General features: G+C 37.1%; 2 protein-coding genes across 2 annotated transcripts; one reads left to right on the top strand and one right to left on the bottom strand.

The window, feature by feature from the left end:
- Window positions 1–5,112: 5,112 nt before the first annotated feature.
- On the bottom strand, window positions 5,113–11,168 carry LOC131432230 (protein apnoia-like). Its single transcript, XM_058598406.1, has 3 exons — window positions 11,018–11,168; window positions 5,398–5,531; window positions 5,113–5,335 (listed from the first exon to the last, which is right to left on the bottom strand). The coding sequence occupies exons 1-3, from the start codon at window positions 11,118–11,120 to the stop codon at window positions 5,204–5,206; spliced, it is 369 nt and encodes a 122-aa protein (XP_058454389.1). The 5' UTR covers window positions 11,121–11,168; the 3' UTR covers window positions 5,113–5,203.
- Window positions 11,169–26,176: 15,008 nt separating this feature from the next.
- Window positions 26,177–27,388, top strand: LOC131432147 (uncharacterized). Its single transcript, XM_058598292.1, has one exon. It carries the CDS (start codon window positions 26,292–26,294, stop codon window positions 27,237–27,239), a length of 948 nt encoding a protein of 315 aa, XP_058454275.1. The 5' UTR covers window positions 26,177–26,291; the 3' UTR covers window positions 27,240–27,388.
- Window positions 27,389–27,824: the final 436 nt, after the last annotated feature.

The following is a 27,824-nucleotide window of genomic DNA, read 5'->3' as shown; positions in this document are numbered from 1 at the left end:
TTTGAGTGCAAAGATGCCAGATATTTCCATAGAAAATATGTATTGCTTTGCATAAAAAGTTTATATCTGCTTCATCTGTTTTCAATAAAAAAATGGAATTTCTACAATAAAATTGTGTTAAAAGATAAATCCTCTCATCTCCGTAAGTCATTATGCACAAAAGATTTCCATTTCAACATGTAATTTGTCCGTGGATTAATAAACAGCAATCAAATACTAACAGATACTCAGAGAAAAGGCTATTATTTTTTATGAACCTGTACAAATCTGTATTAAATTTAGGAAATCTATATAAAATCTGTACTCTGATTTAAATCAGTGGGCAAACGCAAAAATCTATACTATACAGATGTATCTGTATACAAATTTTTGGTTTTTTAGTTTTAAACAGTGTTTATTTCTTTCTTCATGCGGTAGCACCAAAATGAGTGAACTGTTTCGTAAGACTATAAACAAACTATGACTCTTTATTCGAAGGAAAGTAGAACTAACGGTTGTAAAGCGGGCACAATACTAGAATTATATTAATATTGATTGAATGCAATGAAATTTTAACAGGTTTGAAATGTATTTACATTGCAAAACTAATTATGAAATTTCTTTGACTTTTGAATCTCTAGTTTTGGATTGGGGAATTAACGATTTTCAGTATCAGACAAAAATTCCAAAGTATGCTAAAGAGGACTAACAAAAAGTCTCGCGTGTCATTTTTTCTTAGAAATAGCAGAAAAGTGAAAATGTTGTTTTCTATTGCATTAAATTTATTCTCCGTTTTCAGTGCACGAAGCTAATACAAGAGAAACTGTGCGTTGTGATCAGACGTTATTGGTGGAATGTGCCGTTGGCTAGAAACAATACCTACAATTGTTCTTTTTCTCTTCAGAAAATCTTTACTGTATATTAATACGTGCACTCTTGTCTACGCGGAAAGTGATGTGAATCTAGAGCCGGCTGCCCCGATAAACTTTTTTGAAAACATTGATTCGTAAGTAGAGTTCAAAAAAGTTTTTAGTCGCGCTATATGTTCATTTTTTGTTGGAGGAGAGTTGGCATCACTGGGAATGCGATGCGGTGTCCTGGTGCTGCTCTCAAAATAGTATAATTTCAATGTGTTGTTTGGTACGTATAGTTAAAAATTAGGTTGAAACAGTGATTTTTAGTGATAGTGCAGATATGGCAAGTGTGTGTTTAATAGTGAGAGTGTTATTATTTGAATAATTTTGATCCGCGAATCTAAAGATGCTCAAGCGGCGAAAACTGAGAATTTGCCGCCCCAAAATTCAACGATGTTAACCTGTTAACCGATCGAAGCGCCGTCTGCATGTCATTGTCGGTGTTGTCGGATTTCTATTGAATGTGTGAAAGTTTGCTAGTCGATCGTGTCATTCAGATTGAAGGTCTAGGGTTTGTTCTGCAAAGGACCCATTCGCGAGTGTTTTTATTTTATTCATTCAAATTAGGTTTTGTTGAGATCATATTGTGGACCAAAACATATCCGGATATCTTTTCCTCCCTACTAACAAATCTCCTATCCCGTGATGCTCGTGGAGATACAGTGGTACCCGCTGTCTCTAGAAACAACGAGTATCGGACTAATATTCCTTACTTTCCTTCAGTAGCACAGCCTTTGGTCGTAGCCAGCGTCGTAATAAAAAGTTAGGAGTGAGTGGGTAGGTACAGTGAAAATAATTTGCTTCTCCCAAGCTTCATTTTCTTGGTTTATTGCGTATTTCCACTCATTCGGTCAATCACGAAGTGCAACTACGGGCGATCTACTTCAGCTCAGCTCAGCGCTTTATGTTCATTTTTTGTTCAGAGTGATAATATCTAGTACCTTATGATAAAAAAAGTACCGGAATTTGATTAAAAACCTGTTTTAATCCACCTAGTGGTGTAATGATGCCTTTCTCATATCAATCATACTATCATATATAATACTGTGAAATTCTTCAAAATTATTTTTCTTCGATTCTTAAAAGTCGGATGCGAATAATATTCAGGAATTTTGTATGGGATCACGAGACCTTTCATTTGAATCTGAGTTTGTGAAAATCGGTTCAGCCATCTCCGAGAAAAGTTAATGCACTTATTTTCACAATTTTTTGCACATTTTACCCCATAATTCCGGAACCGGAAGTCGGATCCAAATAATATTCAGGAATTTTGTATGGGACCACAAGACCTTTCATTTGAATCTAAGTTTGTGAAAATCGGTTCAGCCATCTCCGAGAAAAGTTAGTGCAAAAAAACGTTACATACACACATACGCACATACACACACACACAGACATTTTGCGTACTCGACGAACTGAGTCGAACGGTATATGACACTCGGCCCTCCGGGCCTCGGTTCAAAAGTCGGTTTTCACAGTAATTGCATAACCTTTCTATATGAGAAAGGCAAAAACGCAAAACTTCAATTTTTGTTAAATTTCTTTATTATCGCCTTCAAAGTACTCGCCTCCTGCGGCAATACATGCATGCCAACGCTTGATCCAATTTTCCATACAAGTTTTATAGGCCGCCGAAGGTATGGCCTTTAGTTCACGCAGCGAATTCTCTTTTATGGAAACACAAAATTTGATGCACGCACGTTGTTCTAAATTTTCATCCATTATAAAAATCGCCACACGAAAATTTTTCAACTTCTTTGTATAGACGCCAAACAAAAACTAATCGTACGATATGCGTCAAAATTTGACAAAATGTGTATAAAAGTGTTGCCAACGTTGAGAGAATAAAAGTTTACCGATTGGACAAGCGCGGGAATTTAAAATGAAAATTCAGGTTCTTTTTTGATCATAAGATATCTATCATCTTTCTATGAAAAAAAACTTCACCAAGAAAAATTCCCGCTTCCGTGTCGTAAAGAGAGACAACTGCAGGAGTTTCCTTCAGTTGTCAGATTTTTTAACGTTTTACATCTGGTCGCTCTATCTTACTTAAACAGTATTTTTTTCAAAAATATTTTCTCATAATTTTACGACTAAATGATTTCTTATTCATTATTATGCTGTCCGTGTAAATGCATGAAACGTCCAGATTAGATGTAATCTAAAAAAAACCCTTCGTAATCTACCTAGCAAAGCCTTGGTATTACATTCCTGGATGGAATTTTTGATGCCAAAAATCTTAAAAATGCATGAAACGTCGAGATTTTTTTTAAGGGACTTTCTGGGACTTTTATCATACTTTTTCTAAGTCCCAGAAAGTCGATTTGTTTTCAAAAAAATGACGCTAAATCTCGACGTTTCACGCAATTCTAAGACGTTTGACATAAAAAAATTTCGATTTCGGGAATCTCATGTACTAATTTTTAATATTTTATTTACCAGCGTCCAATTATTCATTTTTAGTGCTAAATTTTCGAAGCATAACCGTCGCGTCGTTGTAACTAGAGTCTACCATTACCATAACAATAATTCTTTTTTTTGTTCATGTTACGAAGAATTAACAGAAATAAGTTTGTAGTGAACAAATTTTCTTTATTCTCAGAGACGGAAGTGGTAAAGACAATGCTTATGATGAAAAGCGCAGACAGATGTTGGAAGAACCGCGAAATTTTCATTGTTTTTGTCAAAAATTATTCGATCTACAATGAATTCAACTCCAAGAAACAACATCACAAAATACACAAAAATAATAAACTCTTGTTATAACAAAGGCAAACTTCGAAACGAAACTTCCATTCTGTAACGTCATTTCCGTTTGAGAAAACTGAAACTGACCCAGGGTAGTTTAACTAAACTGTGTTGGTTTCACGCTTAGCAACGAGGTCTTGAGCAAACCTGATATAAAACCGCGTTTGAAACTGACTAGATTTTCTGTTCAACACCGTCAAATCTTGGTTCGAAACTGGCTTCAAACGAATGGTTTGACAGCAGTTAGAGTGGAAACTGGATTAGGTTCGGCATCAAGCGAAAACGCGCTTCTAATGAATAGGATAAATATATAAAACTAAATAAATTTGGTTACTATAACTGCGTATATATTTTATACAGTAGTCACATTGAAAAGGCCTTTTCCAACCGATCCGAATAAAGATCTCGGAAAATAGCAGCAACTTCCTTCGTATCCCAAGTTTTTTTCTTTCTCGACGAAGCATAATGTAAACAAAACCACAACAACTGATAGCAGTGGCGCAGGTTCGCACGTCTGAAATTGGTATAATTTTAATGCTAATTTCTCATCTTATATCCAGCGCAAGAAATGGCATTCCGTGGCCTAGCATCACCGGTGACGTAGTTCGTGTAATCTGTCCCATTTGCCTCTCATCAAGTGCAGCACTCATAGAAAGTGAAATGCACCACCCTTTGAGTTGAGGAACGTGCATTTTTTTGGCATAGGCTCATTGACCTTGACTGATTGCATGCAATTTTGAGCACCCGCTAAATGCGATTAATTCAGTGAAACTCAATTTTATAGCCTTTATACCAATTATTTTTGCATTTATTTCGAAAGACCACCTGTCAGATCAGCCCAGCAAATGACACGTTTGTTCCAGATTCGACATCAGGTTCCCTCACTGCTTGAAGTCCCTATTTGGACCAATGTCGGAACTTGCTGTACGACATTCCTTGGGCACTTTTCTCTACCGTCATTCATTGCAAAGAAAACTGCAGAAGAAAACTGCTTCTCAATCCAGCTTAGATACAGATCGATCGTTTCGATTAACAGTGCAATTAGTACGTTATCGACATATACGTAGAAAGTGATCGTACGCCAGGTTTGACGACTAAATCACATCAATAAGCATTCGACCTACTGCCACTGGCGACACGGGTATGGATTCTGTCCGTCCGGAACGGATACTCTTCCCTGGCTCGGGACAATGTAGCATGACATACTGTAGCCACGAATCGTTGTCGTGATCGGTTACGGATTCACGACCAGCTGAAGAACCAAAAACACGGGACGGGATTTGCAACAGTGTATGCGCGGTATGCATTTTAATTCAGGTAGGTAAATAAAATTCAACTCTAAAATTAATTGAAAGCAAAATTTATTTCTTTGTTTCGGTGAACCCTGAACCAGAGAAAGTCATACTCTCGAACGAACAATGATTTATTTTATTTTATTTTTCCGGAGCACACAGCTCACAGCTCAGTCGTGATCGGTTATGTTGATGGAGGTAATAAATTAAAATATGATAAATGAAGAATAAATTAACTTATGATTAGTTAACGCCCGATGGATACGGTTTTCACCAGTCCCTGTGGTAGACAATCGGAACCGGTCCGGGTACGGGAGCGCTATATGCGACCGGCTGAGGCTGGCTGGCGCCTGGAAGTGTTCGTGCTAATATTTGCGAAACTGCAAGTACTAGAAGAACAACCTACGGAACATATAGGGGTTAATTATTGATGGACACGTTAACAAGTCGAATGATAAACTTACCCCAACGCCCAAACTGTTCATGGAAACTACTGTCAGTGCCGATAGAAGCGTGGTAATGACGCCTACTACGAAAGCCGTGGGAATGATGGCGAAGCTGATTCGTTTCAGGAAGTGATGACCAAAGGTTCTTCCTTCTGTAAGAAATACAAGAACAGTGTGGAAAGAATGTTCGCAAAATTATGTTTCGTGATAGTTAGGTTCCGTCAATTAAAATAATATATCATGGCTTCTCAATTATCTGTATTATTATTATATGCTTAAATTACTCAAATTTTAAAACATGCTTTCGCTTCAGAATGACAACTGATTAGTTTGATTAGGTTTTGTTTTGGGAACTACGGAAGTTGCCATCAAAATTGACCAATCACATAACTAAAAATTACTGAACTAATTTTCATAAACTCAAATACTTTCATATTTCTTCCATTCGTTCATTTTATTTATAGAATTTTTGTGCAAGAAAGACCATTAACAGATCGATCGATTGAAACAGAGTTTGAGATTTTCGTTCTGACTTAGTCAGGTAAATTTTAAATATTAAGTAATAATATTTATTATGCCGAGATTTCTTGCTTTCAACTCTTGAACAAATCTTTTTTCATCTTTTCAATTTCACGATGCGTCTTCCACTTCACTCCTCTTCTAGAGCAACACAAAAGATCAGTTTGAATTTGAAGAAAAAAACCTGGTTATTCTTGAAGAGTAAAAATGACAATTTGCTATATTTTCAATTCAATTTTGACCGTTAACACATCGCTCAATAAGACGCGTGATGAACTAAGAAAAACACTTTTTTTTATTTGATCACTATCTAACGGGGAAAACAGATTGAAAAAATGACATGCGAATGCAACCATGTAATTTAAACCACGAAAATGTTACCGCAGAGAATTTTTATACCAATTAAACTACCCTGCATATAAAAACACCTGAAGAGACAGGCCAATTGACTAGAAGAACCAAACATGCTTCGCTTTACTTGGCTGCCACGACATTTACTTGTAGTCCTATCTCTATGGAGAAACACATCCAACAGAAAAACAACACACACCACATCTCCAATTGACTTTCAAAGATTTGTTTTTAGTCTAAAAGTCTAAAAGTTTTAAATTTGATAAGTATCTAACGGGGATAACAGATTGAAAATATGACACGCGAATGTGATTTTTTTTTACTAAAATCAATGTAATTTTCCTTCAAGAGCAACACTTCTCTAACTTCACGATACTTAAGAAAGAATTTGTCTTTTTCCTCAAAATAGATTTTACATTCAGCAATTACTCATTGAGCTCAATTTCGTACCGGAGAGCATTCCGATGAGATCAGCGAATAGTCAGTAGTCACTGGGAGGCCAGATCCGGACTATACGGTGGATGAGGAAGCAATTCGAAATGTAATTCGTTCAATCTAACCATCGTTGCCATCGACTAGTAAATCGGTGTATTGTGTTGACCAAACAGTGGTTTTTTTCTTCGGCATATGAGGTCCTGTTTTCCTTGATTTTTACATTCAAACGATCCAACAACGCTTGGTAGTATTCGTTATTGATTGTTTTTCCTTTCTCAAGATAGTCGACAAAGATTATACCATTTGCATCCCAAAATATTGAAGTCATAATTTTATCAGCTGACGCGATTCACCGGCTGCTGTCCACTCAAATGATCAACATTTTGATTCTGGAGTGAAGTGATGGATCCATGTATCATCCATTGTCACATATTGACCTAACAAATCTGATTTATTACTTGTAAACATAACCAAACACTATCCCGAATCATCGACAAGTTGCTGTTTTTGATCGACTGTGAATAAACGTGGCTTTCATTTTGAAACTTGTCCCGGGTTAGCGGTTCAACGCTGGTCTTACAAGCCAGTTGTCGTATGTTCGAGCCCCGACCTGGAAGGATTCTTAGTGTCAGTAGGATCCATAGTACTAGCCATGCAATAATTCTGTACACTACGAATCGGCTGCGAAGTTTGTTGAAACAGAAAGGCCAAATTCCACGAAAGGAATGTAATACCAAGACTTTGCTTTTCACTTTGAAAAGTGCTTTCTCATGGTCAAATGTTCATGAATATTTGAAAACACACTGCCTTCTGAAAACTTCATGACCCCAACTATCTCACACTATTGAAATTTTCGAATAGATATAACCAATTTGTGGACTATTTTGATGTTTTCTGAAGTAACGACCTCAATTGGACGATCAGAACATTCACCAAGATCAGTGTTTGTACGACAATATTTAAATTTAGCTAGCCAATAACAATTTTTTTTCGATCAAGGAGAGTCCTCATAACACTTTTGAAACCTATAAGTAACGAGCAATTAACACATGAAATTGCATAGAAACCATTGTTTTGAGAATGACACTTGAATGGCTGTCTCTTTGTTTTTCTGATTAATCGAGATATCAGAAAATTTCACACGTTTGAAAGTCGGCGCGTCATAAAAGTCATACTGATTTGACAATGATAACGCTATCTGTGTTTCAGTCACACGACTTATTGAGTGATATGCTATCAAAAATGTTCAGCTGATAGTTTTACAAAATACACAAAACGATGTACAACCCAGCGGAAAGAGGGCACAATGTTTTTGAACATTAAAAATTGTTAGATTTGCTGCAAACCTCTGAAAATTTTCAGATAATTATATTAAACTCTTAATTCCAGAAATCAGTCATTATTGGGCTAGAGTTAGCTCTGTCCGCTTTATGTTCTACTCTATTAATCAAGAAATTGGCGAAATGCAAAATCAAAATATTTTATCAGTAAACCTATTCGAAAGATAGGTTCTGTTTTAATCCACCCAGTGGATTAATGATACCTTTCTCATTAATGTTTATACAAGAAATTGATGAAAATGCAAAAAAAATAGAAATTCCAAGAACTACTTCCGATCTTTTCGGAAACGGAAACTAAGGGTCGGTACAATCTTTCAATTATTACGGCCATTCTCTGTATTTTCCAATAATATCTTAACTACAGATCGAAATTCGATGGGTTCAGTCGTTGTTCTATGTGAAGAGTTAGAAAGAGGGATTGACTATAGGACCGTAACAATCGAAAGAGAAAGTAAACAAAGAGAAACTGTCGTTGGCACTTGGGACTTTTTCTCGTGTTTGGCTTCAATTGTTCTGCTGGACAGTCCAGCGCAGCGAAGATTCCGATCGACGTCAGTTGAACTGTCATTAATTAATTAAACCATGTTATATCATACATAGATTGTTGTCTTGATTTTTACCGCGTGCTTTAGCAGAATTGAATGAATTTTCTTGTTTGCACTATCGAAGCTCAACAACAACGGAATACTTTTTTCTATATACTTTTTAAGTAAATGATGCATACTTAGGAATCAATGGGATTGAGACTGGAAGATTACATGGTAGTGATATTTCGTAAAATTTTAAATAATTTACATATCGCATTGAAGTGTAAATAATATTGATTCCGATTATTCCACCTTAGTTTTAGTAGAAATTCGTCTGCACTGTGCAACCGAATTACCTGACGTAAACATTTGACAGATTCTCTTTGTTTACCTTCTCTTCTGGTTATTACCATGAATTATTCATAAATTTTCACGTTTACTTTCTATCCATTTGTGTAGAATGGTACAGGAGATTTTCATTTAGAGCTCAGTACTAGATAATTAACGAACATTTTTATAATCGATTTAGAGAGATATTTAACAAGGAGAATTTGCCTTAGCCCATTTGTAATGTTTACGTCAAATTTACCGATGATGGCACCGATTTTTATGGGAGTTTAGATAAGAGCGTTGACGATGCGACAGCCAACGAAGTCTTCCAGACTTAATTTGTTCTAATCTATCAAGTTGGCTAAGCTAAATTCACTGGTTTATGGGTTCACTGGTTTGGAGATCAAAATTAATTTGTTTTGAATTTGCTTAGCTGTACCGATACACAATATAGCAGTAAAATTAATAGGTTAGTTTTTAGGAACCCGATTTCATCAATCGGTTGCCCGGTTTTTAGAACTGTCAATTCTTCTACGGGGATGACTTGGCATAAACATTGACAGCTAAACCAAATATTATGAGAATAAACTCTTGTGATTCATTTGGCTCAAACAATTTTCCCGTAAAGCAACCAAAACATGTACCGATTTTATAACAAACACAATTGAATGAAGTACTTTCGAAAGCAGTCCTCGAATCAACTACAGTTTCAAGCTAATTAAAGAGATTCAAGATTAAATAGTCTAGAATACACTAGGTAAAAACAGCCGATACATAACCTAAAAGTTGCCATATCAACGCCGAAAAGTCTGAATTTGGTACTGATTATTCATAATTAATTAAAAAAAAACTAACGAAAAGTGAAAACATAGTTTATGTCTGAGTGTATTAGGAGAGCGACGATACCTCATTCGTAATATTGGCAAAAATTAAAAAAATCAACCGCAATGAAGACAAACATTAGAACAGAACCCTAGAGCCAATGACAGTTTCTCTTTGCTTAGTTTATCTTTCGATTATTACAGTCCTATTGGGAATCCTTCCATCTAACATCGTACAAACGATAATGACTAAAACCATCAACTTTCGACGTGCAGTGAAGAATTTATTTGAAAATTTCTAAAATATGCCGCAATAATTGGAAGTGAAATTGTTTGCTGTCATTTGTACTTGGGACCTATTCTAATGTTCATCGAGAAATGTTGGCGATTCCGTAAGTTTTATATTAGATTTTGAACGACACATTCAAAACATGATTCTTCTAATTAGGTTTTTTACCGTCACTGCTAACCTCAATCGGATGAACACATTTTGACAGTTCAGCAGTACTGTTTGTAAACAGAGATTTTTTTGTTTGTCTGTTGAGAAATTGGATGAGAGCATTTACGGTCCATATCGTATAAATAGAGTTTTAAAACATTTGTTCACGATTGGATACGGTTTGTTTTTGAGATTTATTAAATGAAAGTCACTAGTTGCAAAGTGTAATGATGTTTGAAATGTGTTCTGCGATTTTTGTTTAAGCTCGTTTGTAAACAGTACCGCTGAACTGTCAAGGATGAATTTTTGTTCATTTGTGACGTCACGATATAAAATCTAATGGAACAGCGGTCAACCTTTTTCCTATACACTCTGATTTAAATGAACCCTCTTTCACAAAACTTGCCATGAAATACGAGTTGAAATCAGTTTTGTAGCACAGATTATCAAATATTGTTTCCATGAAAAACAGATTTCTAAGCCTTGTGAAACATCACAATTTAGCAATCAATTTTGAAAACTTTTCTTATGAATTCGTAGCAGATACTTCGAGTTCGAAAGATCCCATTGGATCGGATGTCATGAGAACAGAAAGTAGATAGTTGCATCAATGAATTCAAAAGTAAACAGAAATAACGGACGCTGGTTCGCGATCGATGTACTCAATTATGTCCTCAACTTTCTAAAAAACATAATAAATTTCTAACCACATCAGCTTAAAACAATGAACAAACTTTTCCACATGGTCTATTTTCTTCATCATTCATGATCGGTCCATTTGGCTCTTCATGCAAAAACAAAAACCTGCAACCACAAATCACTCGACAACCAAGTTTGCAACCAATTAGTTTTCCGCTTCACAGACTCTGCACTGACCTGCTACATCTTGGTCTTGGTTCAGCTGATCGCATCGAACTAATTGAACCAGATAGCACACCACAATGCCAGCAAGGATCACTCTCTCGTATTTGGAGAACATTGTTTTCAACCGTTCTGGAAATATTCAACTGCTCAAACGAACGTAACGACCGATTGGACCGAATTGACACGACACCCAAACTTCGACTGCGACCCGGTAATTATCATCGGAGGTCTTTTAAACAGTAATTGTTTGCACGTCTCCCCAAACCCCTCAACAATACCGTCGTTACAATTTGGGAGAATTTTCGATTTTGAATACCACCGAAACCCCACGACTTCCAACGCATTGTCACTCGATTGTCTTGGCGGGCCCAAATTTTACTACCAATTCGTTGGCACCGGGTGACGCACGATATGTGGGGATCGAAACCATGCAGCTCGGTGGAAATCGAATATGGGATGGCAATTTCACTTCACCCAAAAGTTCATGCATAAAACTAGTGACCAGCATTGTGAGCAATGTTGGATCTGGGCAGACACCTGGTGAAGCTTGGAAACTTTTTTGGACTGGAAACGTTGCACGACTCAGTGTGCCAGGCGTACGTGTTTACTTTCTGTTTCTATGGAATGTGCAGTATACGGTTGCTTCGGTTGTTTGCACTTCCGAGCGAGTACAGAGAAAAAAAAATCTGACAACATGGGGGAGGGCTTACAACTGCAAACACTATCATTACTATTGTTGAAGGGATTTTTTTTCTTGTTTCTTACAAAGATCAGATCAGAAAATGTTGAAACGTTGCTGATCGGTGATCCATCCCAAGGACGCAGATGTTGAGTACACGGAAAATAAAAACTATATATTATTTGACTTCTTTTTACTTAATTTTGAGTCCTTTTGAATCTCTTCTTTAATTCGTTCCTTCCATTGTTGTCAAAATACAAAAAGCAAAACCACCCAACAGCGAGAGTTTCGTTCAATAAGCTAAAATTAAGTAAACCATATTAACCTAAAATTTAGTCAATACGACTCAACTGTAGAGTAAGTATAACTTACCATTGAGTAGATATAACTCATCATAAGGTATTTTTACATGTGCTTTACGGAAACTACCTAGAGTCGGAATTGGATTTGGTTTCTTGGATTCTTAAAATTAGGTTCTTTTGCGGTTCCGTGTAGATAAACAATTTAAAATGATATAGGATTTCGTGGACAAATGAAATGTTTCCGTCGAATTAGAAATTCATTATTCTACCGTACACACTTAAATTTTATTGCTTAATCTCGGCGAAATAATTGCCGAGATTTGCACAGCCGAGTGCTCGGTAACCGTCTCGGCGAAATGTATATGTACTAGGATAAATTTTTTTAAATATTACCATTTAATTCTGTTATAAGTATATCACGTCACTATACAAATTCACTATGTATCTCACGACACTATAAATCTTGTATAATAAACGTCACATCACATATGCACATTTCGAATACAATTTATATTCATCTTCAGTGTGATAGTTTTGTTTAGTTTAACTAATAGTTTTGTTTATCCTTGTGAAATCATTCTGTTCAAACACTCAAACGAAAAGTTAAAGTATATGTATTGATTTCGGTATATTTGTTGTTTACGGACAGGTTCAGCAACATATTATACCAAATTTCGTCAATAAAATGCACTTTTCCGAGATATCAGAACCTTGCATTAAGGAATTTCGGTGATGATCATGTGTGTTAAGACATTGTTAGACTTTTCTCTATTCATCCAATTTTCTCGATGATGGCTAAACTAATTTCTCAAATCTTTGGCTTGTTCAAAAGATATCGTCGAGGTATTGATCATGATTGAAAGGCTCATGGTGAACATTTACTGTTTCATAGATAACACGTGGATCAAAAAGTCCCGAGACTGACACACAGATGGCGTCGCCAATTATATTGCCGCATTATTTTTTTCATAAATACCAACCTTCAAAAGGGACGCTAGTCTTGATATTCTCAAAACAATGCATTTGAAACAATTTCATATGTTGATTTATTATCGCTTTTTGAGTAAAAAAGAACGGAGCCAACGCAGCAATGGTTTGAAAAGTGCTTCGAAACACTATTTGTCGGTAGTTTGCTAAGTTCAAACGTGTTCGCACTGGTTGACTGAAAATGCTGAACGGACCGTTGAAATATAATAATTACACCGAAAACCGTGGAAAAAGCCCGACAAATCATTTTTGAAAAAAAATCTGATGCCTTTCTCATATCAGTCATACTATCATATAAAGTACTGTGGTATTCTTCAAAATAATTTTTTTTTCGATTTTTAGAAGAATAACTGAAATCGGTTTGTTTGACCGTCTACTGATACAAACTATCAATTGGAGAAAATTTGAGGTCGATTGAGAAACTTTTTTACGGTTTTTCGCCCTTTTCAGTGATGGTATAAATTTTTTAACACATTTTACCCTATATTTCCGGATCCGAAAGTCGGATCCGGGTGAAATTCAGGTATTCCATATGGGACCGCAGGACCTTTCATTTGAACCTATGTTTATGCGAATCGGTAGCGCCATCTATGCGAAAAGTTAAAACACATATTTTCATCGTTTACACATTTTATCCCATAACTCCGGAACCGGGAATCGGATCCAAACAATATTGAGGAATTTTTTATGAAACCACAAGACCTTTCATTTGAATCTAAGTTTGTGAAAATCGGTTCAGCCTTCTCCGAAAAAAGTTGGTGCACTTATTTTCACAATTTTTTGCACATTTTACCCCATAATTCCGGAACCGGAAGTCGATTCCAATTAATATTTAGGAATTTTGTATGACCACAAGACCTTCCATTTGAATCTAATTTTTTCAGTTAACTGGATAGGAGCGAAACAGTAAAATGTCTAGATATTAAATGACTGAAACTTTTCATTAAATCCATCTTCGCCTATGAAACAATGATATATAAACAAACCTAAATAAAACACTAACAATGAGAATAGATAAATTATTATTACCCAAACACTTAAAACGCATTCTGCTTTAAACGTCCAATTATTTTGGGATGAGATGAAAAATACTATTCTAGTAATAATACAAAGAATGTTACAGACGGTTTCCATCAAAACAAGGACTACAACCCTGCATATTATTAAGGCAATCGAATACCTTATAAAGGGGCTTAAATACACTTCAGCAATAGGACATCAACCCGAAATACTTGACCAATTTTAATGGTTTTCAGTATTTTTTTCGTTTCGAATGAGTGATTAAATACAAATCCATTCGCACCCTCTTATTAGGCTACTAATGCAGAAAACGATAGCCCCAGTCGACGCCGTTCCACTGACCAGATGTCATCATAGATTCACGGAGAGGCTTCGAGATAGGAACTCGCGAGCACTTACGACTCTCACCTTTTAACGACGATGAAACCTTTTTTCATTACTTTTGACCTAAAATGATCTGGTAAATAACATTCCGATGTACTGCAGTTGGTCATTATTTCTACGATATACTCATAGAAACAAGTTCTTCCTGTATGACGAACAATCAGTAAGAGCCAATTCAGCAGCTAGAAGTTCTATACACTCTCATTGAACATAACTCAAAATTGAGTGACACACCACTCAAATTCATTAAAATGGCTACCACCTATCTACTCATTTTTTAGTAAGGGACGAAGCTGTCAAAATTTGAGTATATTTTACTCAAAATAAGGAATAAATATTTTTTCACAATGAAAACTCAAAATTTGAGTTTTTTGCACTCAAAATGAATCAATTCTTTTTCGTTAATGCTTATATAAAAGGATTCCCTAATTAAAATCATTCTTCTCTCTTTTAAATAGGAAGGGCAAGAAAGTGATTGAAAACCGTTCAATTTGACCGCATGGGAGTCAAAATTGAACGATTTTGAGATCCTTATGTAGGATCATCTCTCACTTAGCATAATTGAAACCACAAAACTACTATTGAACACAACTATGATTGATGATTCATGATTTCAAAAGCCAGATCTAGAAACGGTAATGAAAAACGACGTATTCTTGCATTCTTAAATTCGATAAGAATATTCCGAAAAGGAAAACGCACTGAACTGCTAGAAGTATTTTTTTTCACTCAAATGTAAACTCAACGCTTACTCCAATGTATGAATAAATGTGAGAGAACTCATGGCCTTAGTAAATGTTACTCAAATCCATACTCAAATTTTGACATATTGTTCCAGTTTATGAAGTTGAGTAAACGCAACTCAAACCATGAGTTATGTTTAAAGAGCGTGTATAGAAGATCTTACCCGCTTGTAAGGAATTCTGGCAACCGTCAGATGGCTGGCTGCATTCCGGCTGCTGTCAAAATTGTCCAGGCGAAATTGCGTCATTATCTCGCCGTACGTGTCTTGTTTATTTCCCTCCTCTTTCTTTTTTTTTATTAGATTTCATTTGATATTCGCATGTACGTACAAAAAACGAATCTTGAGACGAGGTAAATGAGATTGAAATATGGGTATGTTTGGTAGTGAGAAAGTAATGTTATTGGCAATAACATTTTCCATTATTAGTATATATGAAGGGCAATAACTTATTGCCTTTCATATGTATCTTTTATTGAAAAAATAAAACCAAAACGTTTAAAATGTAGAACCGATTCAAAACGGTTCTGCCAATCTTTTATGGCAAGAAACCGACAGAAAAGCCGTTAATATCCGCAAGGCGAAATTCTCTGCCGGAAACGGTTGTTGCATTGTTACCAGACTTTTGTCGGAATTTTGGCAGAATTCCGCTAAAATGGCTGGCAGACATAGCCAACCGTCTGGGGGGAAATCTGCCCGCCGCGTAACAGATCGGCTGAAAAGTTCGTATCGTTTCTATGAGAGGGCGCCACTAGAATTAAATCCATACCATTTTCAGTTAGTATCAACCTTCAAAAGATACGTGTATAATTTTGACAGCTGTCTGACTATTAGTTTGTGAGATATTGCATTTTGAGTGAAGCTACTTTTGTTATTGTGAAAAAAATGGAAAAAAGGAATTTCGTGTGTTGATGGAACACTACTTTTTGATGAAAAAAAGTGCCGCCGATACCAAAAAATGGCTTGATGAGTGTTATCCAGACTCTGCACCGGGCGAAGCAACAATTCGTAAGTGGTTTGCAAAATTTCGTACTGGTCATATGAGCACCGAAGACGATGAACGCAGTGGACGTCCAAAAGAGGCTGTTACCGATGAAAACGTGAAAAAAAAATCCACAAAATGATTTTCAATGACCGTAAAGTGAAATTGATCGAGATAGCTGACACCCTAAAGATATCAAAGGAACGTGTTGGACATATTATTCACGAATATTTGGATATGAGAAAGCTTTGTGCAAAATGGGTGCCGCGTGAGCTCACAATCGATCAAAAACAACAACGAATTGATGATTCTGAGCAGTGTTTGGAGCTGTTATATCGAAATAAAACCGATTTTTTTCGTCGATATATAACAATGGACGAAACATGGCTCCATCACTTCACTCCGGAGTCTAATCGACAGTCAGCTGAGTGGACTGCACGCGATGAACCGAACCCAAAGCGTGGAAAGACTCAACAATCGGCCGGTAAGGTTATGGCGTCTGTATTTTGGGATTCGCATGGTATAATTTTCATCGACTACCTTGAAAAGGGAAAAACCATCAACAGTGACTATTATATAGCGTTATTAGAGCGTTTAAAAAACGAAATTTAAAAATAAACGGCCTCATTTGAAGAAGAAAAAAGTTTTGTTTCATCAAAAAAATGCACCGTGTCACAAGTCGATGAAAACCATGCTGAAATTGAACGAATTGGGCTTCGAATTGCTCCCTCATCCACCGTATTCTCCAGATTTGGCCCCCAGTGACTTTTTCCTGTTCTCAGACCTCAAGAGAATGCTCGCTGGTAAAAAATTTAGAAGCAATGAAGAGGTAATCGCTGAAACTGAGGCCTATTTTGAGGCAAAGGACAAATCGTACTACAAAAATGATATCGAAAAGTTGGAAGATCGCTATAATCGCTGTATCGCCTCTGATGGCAATTATGTTGAATAATAAAAACGAATTTTGGCAAAAAATGTGTGTTTCTATTAAACGATACGAACTTTTCAGCCGAACTGTTAAGAGCCATTTATCATCCTAACCAACTAACGTTGAGCCAATAGCAACCGAGAACGAGACACGTAAGATCATCCATCAGTAATATTTTTTTAAATAGTACAGCTAGTATTCTAATGTCGATTATAATTAATAGTAACATTCCATATAATTAAGTTGGAGTCAGGAACTATGTAGGTTTAGCCTCCCACAATGCGACGCATTTTTTGTGATATCCAAAATTTCTCATTCAATAATTAAATCAAAACTTTCCAAATGGTTTCAACATGCCAAAAATCAAACCCTTGTCGATCTATACAAGAAAATCAAATAACAAAGAAACAATTGTCGAACTTACGATATAAAACCAATAAAAATCCTTTGATAACATCTGCTTTCTGTGTCCTTACGTCATCGTCCGAAAACATCAATAACTGAAACCGCCCACAACCAACGCCGCCATTCGCGGTTCCGCGGTATTCGAGCAGTATCCTAATGCGATCGTCCGTTTCATCACATCGCCAAGATCCCGGCCCAAGAGAGACAGACGAGTGCGACATGTACCCGAAGCAGCCCGGGTGCATAAATTAACTTTTATTGTCCCAATCGAAACAATCGTTAACGGACCGAAATTGGGTGCCGCACGACGCGTGTCCGCCAGCCAGTAATTACTTTCTATCATTTGTAGCTCTCGTCACGGACTATGCCAATTTGACCTCCCCCTCACCGCCTCCTTTCCGGTTCTGATATCTGACGTATTTTTTTTTTTTTTGCATCGGTGCATCATCCATCGACAGCCAGCCGATCGTTATTTCCGCGCGGTAATAAGTGAAATTTCGAGAGTGAACGCTCACGCTGGATCCTGTTGACGTTAGTGAACCTGTTAGTGAGCCGTCCGGCGTAGCAGTGGAAACTAGGTCTCTACCGGAAAAAAACCCAAGAACGCACCACAATTTCACCTGGTGATCCATATAACTTTCCGCATCGGTGCGCAACATTCATGCGGTGATGCTGGACGAACCGGTTAGATGATGAACACAAATTTGCCATTCCGAACGAGCGATCTTGCTTTGTGCTTGCTTCAACAAGGTCCCTAATCAGATCTGGTTATCTGCACCGGTATGGCAGAGAAATTGCACTCAAACTCCTGATTGTCGCAAATATCCAATACCATATTAGTCGCCGGCGGTAGGTTTTTCATGTCATAGCATCAGACAAGAACAGTCACGATTTATGCAGTACGGTCGGGATGTGAGTGGGAAATATACCGTGAAGCTATTACTTGCTGCTTCCAACGAAGTACTTACAGATAGATATGAAATCGAAACAACCATCGCAAATTGGTTGTGTAGTCGAACTCTACCAAAACTAACTGTTGAATCTCAATCATACTCTTCCTCAAACATTGAGGTCAACATCTTCTTAATTAAACACACTACCTTTTAATTCAACCGCTCAACTAAAACTGAATTGATTACAAAGTTACAATCGTTTTTTTTTTGTTGATCTGTAAAAACAGTAAACAGTTCTGTAATCGCAGTAAACACTAACCGATCGAATTTTCAGAAATAATGGCGCTTCTTTTTTTTCCACAGCATCACTCAAAAACGCAATCCGAAAACATGAACGGCTGAATGCAAGAATCCGTTTTGAATGGAAAACATGAGTGCAAAATTGGACACGGACTTTGCAAACGGGAAAAAACTTGCAAAAGCCGTACAAAAACGTGCTTCATCCACCTAGCATTGAGATGATACCTTTTTTTATCAATCCGCATGTGTTTTTTGCATGAATATTCTTCGGTGTTTCAGTCTAATGTCCGTCGTTTTAAGTGGCAATTTGAGATTTTAATCACTCATTACTCTGTCGAAGTAATTTCCACTTCAGAGTTTAGGGTAATATAAGGTACTTCCAGAGTCGGTATTCAGGAACCAGCATAACCCAAACCGATTCGTATGGCCATATGACTAATAAATTGCAATATTTTTAAGTCCAACTTTAAAAATTTTCGGGATTGTCATCTTCTATATCGCTTTGAATTTTAAAAATTCATCATCCTACAATTCTAGAATCGGAAGTCAAAATTTGATAAAATTGGATTTATTTTAATTTGATTTGAAATTTGTATTTGAAATTCGATTTGGCTTTTTTTTTGAGAAAACGATTCTGGAACACACTGGAACCGGAATTCGAAATTCGGTGTAACCGAAGTCAGACAAATTCACCTGAGTAGCTGTATAGATTACATTTGTTTCAAAATGTTTGAAAATCAATGTAGACATCTTTGAGGAATCGTAGTGCGAATTAAATTTTTGGGTGCCTTCGTAAACGAAAACTGAATACAACCAAAAATGAAATAAGTTTATTTGGTTATCGACTATCGAAATCTACTAACCCGATAAACCTGTATAATTTATGTCAAATAGACATTTTTATACTAATCACCCTGTATCCCCGAAACCGGGAGTTGGATCTGACTGAAAAACAAGATGTTTTATAGAATCTTAAAACTTTTCATTTGAATCTTAAATGATTCTAAGATTTCATTTGAATCTTAGATCGGTTCAGCCATCTACGAAAAAATGACTTACACAGTTTTAATTTCGTTTCACATATCATCCTGTAGCTCCGGAACCAGAGGTCGGAACCAAACATAATTCAGGAACTTTGTTTGGTAGTATACGACTTTTCATATGAATCTGAGTTTGTAGAAAACGGTTGAGTCATCTCCGAAAAAAAATTGAGTGAAATTATTTGTCACACACGCATTTGCTGATCTCGACGCACTGATTCGAATGGTATATGGCTGTTATGTTCTTCCAGCATTTATTGCTGTAAGTAGTTTAAATCAATATAATTATGGAATTGCTTTCAACTCGAAAATTCTGCCATCATCTGGTTTACATATGGCATATTCGAACGATTATGTTGCTAAACGAACCGTGCTAAAATCGGTCCGAGGCAAAATATCATGGTGTACACAGTCTTTTGGGTACTTAGAAACAAATGTATGTAACAGTATAAAAAATCGTGTTTTATGTTGCTCCCAAGCATTTCTTTGCCAGACAGCGCTCAAAATTGCTACTGCTGGAATAGGGGAAAAAGTCGCTTACACAAAAATTTCGATATCTCCGTTAAAAATGGACGGATTTTATGGCTTGTTGGATAGGTATTACCGTGCGGAATCTAAGTCTGAGAATATATTCTGTTTTCAAGGTCAATTGTGACAGATACTTTAATTTTAACATAAAACTTCGTATAACTCAAAAAGTAAATATCCGATCTCAAAACCATTTAATCGACGACACGACCTGCCACTCGACTATCAAAACTGTATCGCAAATTTAACTACCCCTCAGTAACTGGTAATGTCAAAACGGATTTGCTTGAAAAAATGTTGGAACTGGCAACACAAGTTGGTAAGTTATTGATTTTGAAAAACAGTAACCAGTAGCCTTGGTAACTACATATGGAATGTAAACAAAAACAAGAGATTATCACTTGACACGAAACCACTGAGTGTAGTTGGCCGCTGGCAGGTATTAAATTTATTTTTCAGAGAGTTTTGAGTCATTTTTTTTTAATTTGTATCTTTTTATAGCCAGTCAGATACCTCTAGCTTTGGGTATCAGCTCGATGTTTCTTTCCATAATCTTCTCAAAGTTACGTGTCACAATATCAACATCGTCAGCGAAGCCAAAGAGCTGTACGTACTTTCGGAAGATCGTGTTGATCCGCTCTTCGAAGCAATATTGAACAAGAGACAAAAGAATCTAAAACCTTACCGTAGCCCTCTCTGAGACTTGAAACGACTCGAGATACTTGGACGTAGCACATTATTGTATCCATCGTTGCTTCGACCAATCACGTCAAATTTTACGGAAATCCGCATTCGTGCATAATCTGCCATAGCTGCATAATCTGCCATAGCGATTGTGTCGTATTTCGCTTTGAAGTCAATGGCGCGTTGTATTCTCGACACTTCTGGAGTACTTGTCTCATAACGAATATGTAATTCGTAGTGGCGTACCGTACCGGCAACGAATATTATTGACTAACAAAAATTTGATTTCGGTTGTTTAAGGCAATAAAAACTTCTCGTGTGTTATCTTCAGAGGGAATATATTCATCTAAATAAGCATTTATCACTTTCAAAATGTTCCCAGAATTACATTCCTCGTTTAAAGTTTTGCTCGAGCTTCCTGGTTTAAAACTAGTCCACCAAGCCTATTGAATGTAGACTTTTTGATAACTCCAGGTGACCACAGTGTTTCTATAAACTTGGTGGACATATCAGCATTGTTTAAGGTTGTCAAAAATTTTGAACGTGCCTGTTCAACGTCACTAGTTTGTAATTGCCATTGCTGGACTGAACTTTGAAGTGCCGATTGGGCTAGATCTATGTAACCGGTAACCAGATTTCGGAGGTGATTTCAAAGCATTTATGAAGTCTTGTTCCAAGCAACTAGCAGCGTTATTAACAATAACACACACTCCGTCTAGTGATTGCGTTCCATTCGAACGTCGAATGCACTTCCGAATAATGAAAAATACAAATAATGAAAAATTGTAAAATATTTTAAATGATGAAAAATGTGGAATTATTCCATAACTATATCAAACTGTTTATTTATTTATTCTGGTTCTCCTTGGTAACTAGTTCATAGCAACTGAAACAGTGTTGCTCGAAGAGTTAGTTTTTGTCATTTTCAAGGGGTCGGTATATTTATGGTAACTGGTGGTAAATCGCTCACGAACACTTTTTATTCCGATTTTTATTCGGAGTGTCTGGTCGTGTCGTCGATTCAATAGTGTTTGGGTGACGAGGAGACCATTAATTTGCGACTAGTTTGGTTAAAATCGGTCCAACTATCTCTGAGATCTCGACCTCTTAGTTGACAACACACATACAAACACACACACACACACACACACACACACACACACACACACACACACACACACACACACACACACACACACACACACACACACACACACACACACACACACACACACACACACACACACACACACACACACACACACACACACACACACACACACACACACACACACACACACGCTGAATCGATTGGTATGTGACATTCGGCTCTCCGGGTCTCGGAAATTTTTCTAAAGTTTGTGCGAATTCTATACCTATTTTTTATATTTATAAAAAAAGGAAAAAAGGTTTGAATTAAAAATAATAATTTACCTGTTTAAAAAAAACAATGTTTTAATCCGGCTTTCGCATTCAATGTCTTTTTGTCGATTGCCGCAGCGGACAAAGCCTACGATGTTACATAGTTGTGTTGTTATTCCCGTAGATTGACATGTTCCCCGGAAACTCTAGCGGTGTCAAGCACGAAACGTGCAAGAGAAGACCTTTTCATGCTCACCAGGAAAGATAGTTTCCGTAGAAATTCGCTTAATTGTTACGGCCGATCTGATCCATGCTGCATTCCACAGCAAAAAAAAAAACTTTGAATGCAAAAACCGGGTAAAAACCTTTCGGAAGGACTTGGCACTTCGGTGCTAAGGGCATGTTCAGGAGTGTTTTAGTTCTAGATGCATAATTTATGTCAGTTACAAAATTTTAATCTGGATTTTATAACAAGAAAAACTGGCAGCCCCAGCAATGTTTCATTCGTGTTTCAAATATACAAAAAATAGAACGGCATCGTAGACCAGTTTTAAATTTGGCAGAACAACTGGTCGAATAAATAAAACTAGAACGGCTTGCTGGGGACACGTTTGTTCCAGTTTCCCTTCTATTATAGATCTTTCGTATAGAACTTTTAACAGCTGAATTTGCTCTAATTATAAGTGTATTGCAAATATCAATAACTTTACGTTTGCCTAGCGGTTCATATTAAGCTGCAGGTGGCATAACAGTTCAACAAAAATTGTTACACACTGACGAGTCTAAGACGAAACGTAAAGATAATGAAGCAGAACTGCTACTGGATAAAATGCGAGGTGTGAAACAACAATCAAAGTCGGCGACCTTGCTAGAGGAATAAACAAAGATGACATCATTATGGCCTGCTGAGATTGGCTCGTGAAAACATAGATCAAATCGAACCGATTTTTAAATGGTGTACTACTGAAACGACGTTGCTATAAATGTTTCAGTTAAATGTCTCCGACTCGATTGGCCATAAATCCATCAACAAATGACGGAGACTGCGTATAAATTTTATCCCGATCCGACTTCCGGTTCTGGAATTACAGGATGATATGAACCTAAAAAAGAAAAAAGTGTGTCACTACGTTTTTAGAGATGGCTGAACCGATTTTAACAAACGTAGACTCAAATAAAAGGTATTATAGCCTCATACAATTTTCCCTAATTTCATTTGGATCCAACTTCCGGTTCCGGAATTACAAGTAAATATGTGCAAATTTATGAAAAAATGCGCAAATTTTCTCGGAAAGTTTTGGACCGATTTTTTCAAACTAAATTGCAAATGAAAGGACTTTTTCAAAAATTTTCTTTAAAAAGTCCCCGAGAAGTGGATCCAGATCCCACAGCGCGATTAGTGAAAATTTTCAATTTCATAAGTATTTTTTCGCAAGCGATAGCGAAACGTGGTGCACATTTTTCTAAAACTTACTGTTAAATTCATCTATTTGGCAGATCTTGTTAGTTAGTAAATATATCACTGGTTTTTTTTTATAACGGCCAATAAGCCATCCATCAACATTTACTTTGAAGAGCAATTTCGAATGACTCGGCACTCGCTGAGAGTAAGTCATAATAGTAATTTCTTTCGAAAGTGGAAGTTGACAGATGGCTTATTGGCCGTTAACCAAAAAAAATCGCGTAATGTAATCTACTTTGGGACTACTAGTCCCCGGTTTCCGCTTCCGAAAGCACCGACAATAATGAAGGAAAGCTTCAAAAACTGCACTCACTTCTTTTTCTCAGCAACGGTTAAACAAATTTTCACGAAGCATAATACAAATGTAAACTCTCATTGACTTTAAATATACTGTGCAATTTTATCCAGATCCTACTTCCGGTTCCGAAATTATAGGGCGATGAGTATGTTATCAAAACATTAAATCGTCACTCAAAATGACGATGCAAAACTGGTACGCGTCGGTACGTGCTGGTGCAGAAGAAGAAAACACAAACTTTGCTCCGCTCGCAGCGTGCTTTGTTCAGTTTTGTATAGTGTTATAACAAAATCATGACAACGATGTTTGTTTTATAGAAGAACACTAATTGCCTTCCGCATATAGATCGCTTTTATGCAAGTACGTGAAAAATTGACTAGTGAAAATAGACCCGGAGGGCTAAATGTTCTACATCATTCGAGCTGATTTAATTTCCCAGAAATCTTCTGTTCGAGAATCATCATCAGATATATTCAATGTGCCAACTTTTTTCTTAAAAATCATCGAGAAGAATGTTCGCTAGTGAACTTTTCACAACTGATTTTTTTGCTATGTGAGATCAGTCTCAGTGAGAATCGCGTTTGAAAAAATCAGCAGTGAACGTTTCTTCAATGAGTTTTCTGATTTTTGTCCGACCTGCCTCGATTTTCGAAATTTTGATTTTTCCCAACACAAACACATTAAAAGATATATTGATGGAACTATGGTGTCTTTCATGCTGTTAAGTATCTCGGAGTAAAGTAGCACCCCACAATATTTGCTGTTTGGGGAAAATTTATTCTTTGTTTACCTTATCAAATACCTAATTTGGAATCAAATATGACTTCTATTTGAAAGTCAAAACCATCTTATTCGCACAATGCAAGCATTTTTCGGACAGATGTTGGAGGAGCTTGTTTGAAAAAAAAACACCGATGGAAACTGAATCAACAGCCCCTTTCATGTATCGAAGTACATTTACAAGTTTCTTGGTTTTGGGCAAAAGCAATTTGGTTGCCAATTGTGAGTAATGTAAGGCAATCAATCGTTTCTTTTTTTTACGAAAACCAAATCGTAAATCTGGTATCAATTTCCGAATGTAGAACAACATCTCCATTGGTCTATACGAGTTGTGATTAAAAGCTGGGTTTTCCGGCTTATGAATGGCAATATATTTCAATTGGCTATTTTGCTACAAAAACATGTTAAACAATTTCGTCATACGTCTTTTTGCGATGTCAGACAGGCCCAAGTAGAATTTGATTCTGTTCAACCCAGGAGCATTATTATTACAAGACAAAAGTCATTATTTATGCCATTTTCGCTTTATGCCAAACCTAACTCAGTTTTAACCCTAACTGCTGTCAAACCGTTTGTTTGAAGGCAGTTTTGAACCTAGTTTCAACGTTATTGAACAAAAATTGAAACCTGGTTTTTAAATCGAGTTTGCTCACACCCCCGTTGCTAAGCGCGAACCCAACACAGTTTCGTGAAAAGTGTTTGTTTGAGGAAAGCACAATGAATCAGTTTCAGTTTTTTCAAATAAACACGACATTTGAGAAAACTCGTGAATCTGGGTAAACTCTTCCTAGGGTCGAGTGTTTCTCACTTCCATTGTACATGTTAAAATTTCTCCTACACCTGGCCCTGTTCTAAAAAGTACTCATTAAAGTTTGAATTATGAAGAGAGAATACAAAATCGTAATTAAACTACGAATCCACCACTTGAAAATGCTAAAGTTCAGTTGTAGTATTTCAAGCAATGCCCGAATTACGTTGCCATTTGCATTTCGAAACAGAATTATTCCTTTTCCAATACCCAATCGAATCAATTCCAACTTTCCTTTTTCGTCTACTGTCATTATCCAGTAAAATGCGAACAAAGTGCATCGGGAAAATGGAAACGAAAAAAAGAACACCACTCACAATAATCACAACGCTGAAGCTGGAAAAACAAAAAGGTTTACTTTCCCACTTTTCCTTCGTTTAGTGGAACAGCGAGTCAGCCGAGTAACTTGCCAAACCAGCCCAAAACGCATCGAAGCGCACCACGGGCCCTGATGGACAGCCACCTCGCCGCCGAGACCGGAATTGCAGAAACTGCAGCCACTCGTAGCTGCTCATGCACTAGTCAGTCTTAAATTAGCGCTGATGAAAGCAAGAGCAATTGCCATCAGCTATCTAGAAAGAAGAAAGAAAAAAAAACAAGTGCAATCTGCATAGCTGCCCAACACCAAGAACGGGGGCTATCGAGAGGTCTAGTTCTAGGTATTTGCGTTGTGGTACTCGAATAGGAACAGTTCCTGGAATCATGATAAAAGCACCAGTTGTGCTTTCCCTTTTGCTGTTGATAGCGCCATCCGGGAGTGAACTTCGAAAAACTTTCCACAGCAAAATCAGCGGTTCGAGTAGTCGGCATCTGTTCTCGCATCACAACTACCACGCACGCGATCGAGGTCACGATCATCATCACCAGAGCTTCAAGAAGCAGCTAGAATCTACAACGATCAATGAAATTGTGACAGAAGTGACCACCTTACCAAACGTCCTAGAAGACCCAGTTGAAGACTCCGTTGCGGAACTTTCGTACGACAGATCACTTCCTCTGCGAGTGTTAAACTGTATGACCAAACTGTCACTGATGGAATGCAGCAAGTATTACGTGTTACAGAATATGGAATCGCGGGACTACAATTTCGAAACCAGTGGGAACCTTACTCATGATATCCAGCAAATCCTTCTGCCCTCATACAAGCGTCCGGACAACAAACTGTTCGAAGATCGCCTATTGGAGCTGAACTCCACGGAAGTAGATCGTCGCATCAACCAAGGTCTTGTGCTGCTGTTCAACGAGCGCCAAGTGGATATAAAATTTTTGCCTGGATTTCAATTACAAGTTAGGCCAAGTGATGGTAACATTCTAGAGTTTTCAATCAAAAAGCAGCTTTCTGAAAACAGTGAAGAGCCAGAGGAAGGCAGAGCACGAAACGATCGCGATCGAAACGATAAAAAGAACAAACGTGGTAACAAAAAAATTATGAAACATATCATGCAGCTGGGAGTTCCGGTGGTGCTGCTCCCATCGATGCTACTGGCCAGCGTCATGCCGATGATGTTACCGGTGCTCAAATTTGCGACCTTTTTCACCAGCTTTGTGAACCATGCGGCCCTCGCAGCATCCATCATGTACCTGGCCAAACAGCACGCCCAAGAGCAGGAAGAAAAGCAGACGGTGTACTTCAACGCGGGCTATAATTGATTAGTGATCAAAGCGAAAGTGGACCGGTGGCGGGAACTGAAGGAGGATGGCAAACGAGATGGAATTATTGTGCCCATGGCACTTGCATTAGACTAGTATTTATTTAGAACATTAGATATTTAAATCTGATAAGTGTATAGTTTCGCTGAGTACAGTAAGATTTTAATGAATATATCTCTGATGGGATTTTATCGAATAGGCTTATCGAATATGAATATCACGTCCTAGGAATCATATCCAGAATATGTCTGCTAGTTTTCCGAAAAAGAATTTGCTACCGGCACTAGAATTGTGTTCTTGAGTACATATGAGAAGCGTTTCCTGCTTGTAGAATTGTTGGTGTCAGCACTAGTCAAACAATATGCAACATGTTAAATCAGAGTTGTGCAGAACAAAATATTTGACAAACACTAAACAACGTTAGTTATTTTGTAACGGATCGAATTGATTCGAACACTATTCGATGCTTTAATTGCCCAAAGAAATGGTAAGAACATAAATTCGATGCTTTAATTGCCCAAAGAAATGGTAATTCGATTTACATTCCGGAGAAATTTGGAAGCACACACGGAAAAGTTGGCGATC

The sequence above is a fragment of the Malaya genurostris genome, chromosome 1, assembly GCF_030247185.1.
Source record: "Malaya genurostris strain Urasoe2022 chromosome 1, Malgen_1.1, whole genome shotgun sequence".
Classification (NCBI taxonomy): Eukaryota; Metazoa; Arthropoda; class Insecta; order Diptera; family Culicidae; genus Malaya; species Malaya genurostris.
Note: the sequence above shows the minus strand (reverse complement) of the source record. Positions and strands in the feature narration are given on the sequence as shown.

Bases quoted from the DNA above. Each gene is read 5' to 3' on its own strand.
- LOC131432230 (XM_058598406.1), bottom strand. From the start codon at position 11,120: ATGTTCTCCAAATACGAGAGAGTGATCCTTGCTGGCATTGTGGTGTGC. The intron at 5,532-11,017 runs GTCAGTGCAGAG...TATTTCTTACAG, and splicing joins CCAAGACCAAGATGTAGCAG to AAGGAAGAACCTTTGGTCAT. The intron at 5,336-5,397 runs GTAAGTTTATCA...TATGTTCCGTAG, and splicing joins TGAACAGTTTGGGCGTTGGG to GTTGTTCTTCTAGTACTTGC.
- LOC131432147 (XM_058598292.1), top strand. From the start codon at position 26,292: ATGATAAAAGCACCAGTTGTGCTTTCCCTTTTGCTGTTGATAGCGCCA.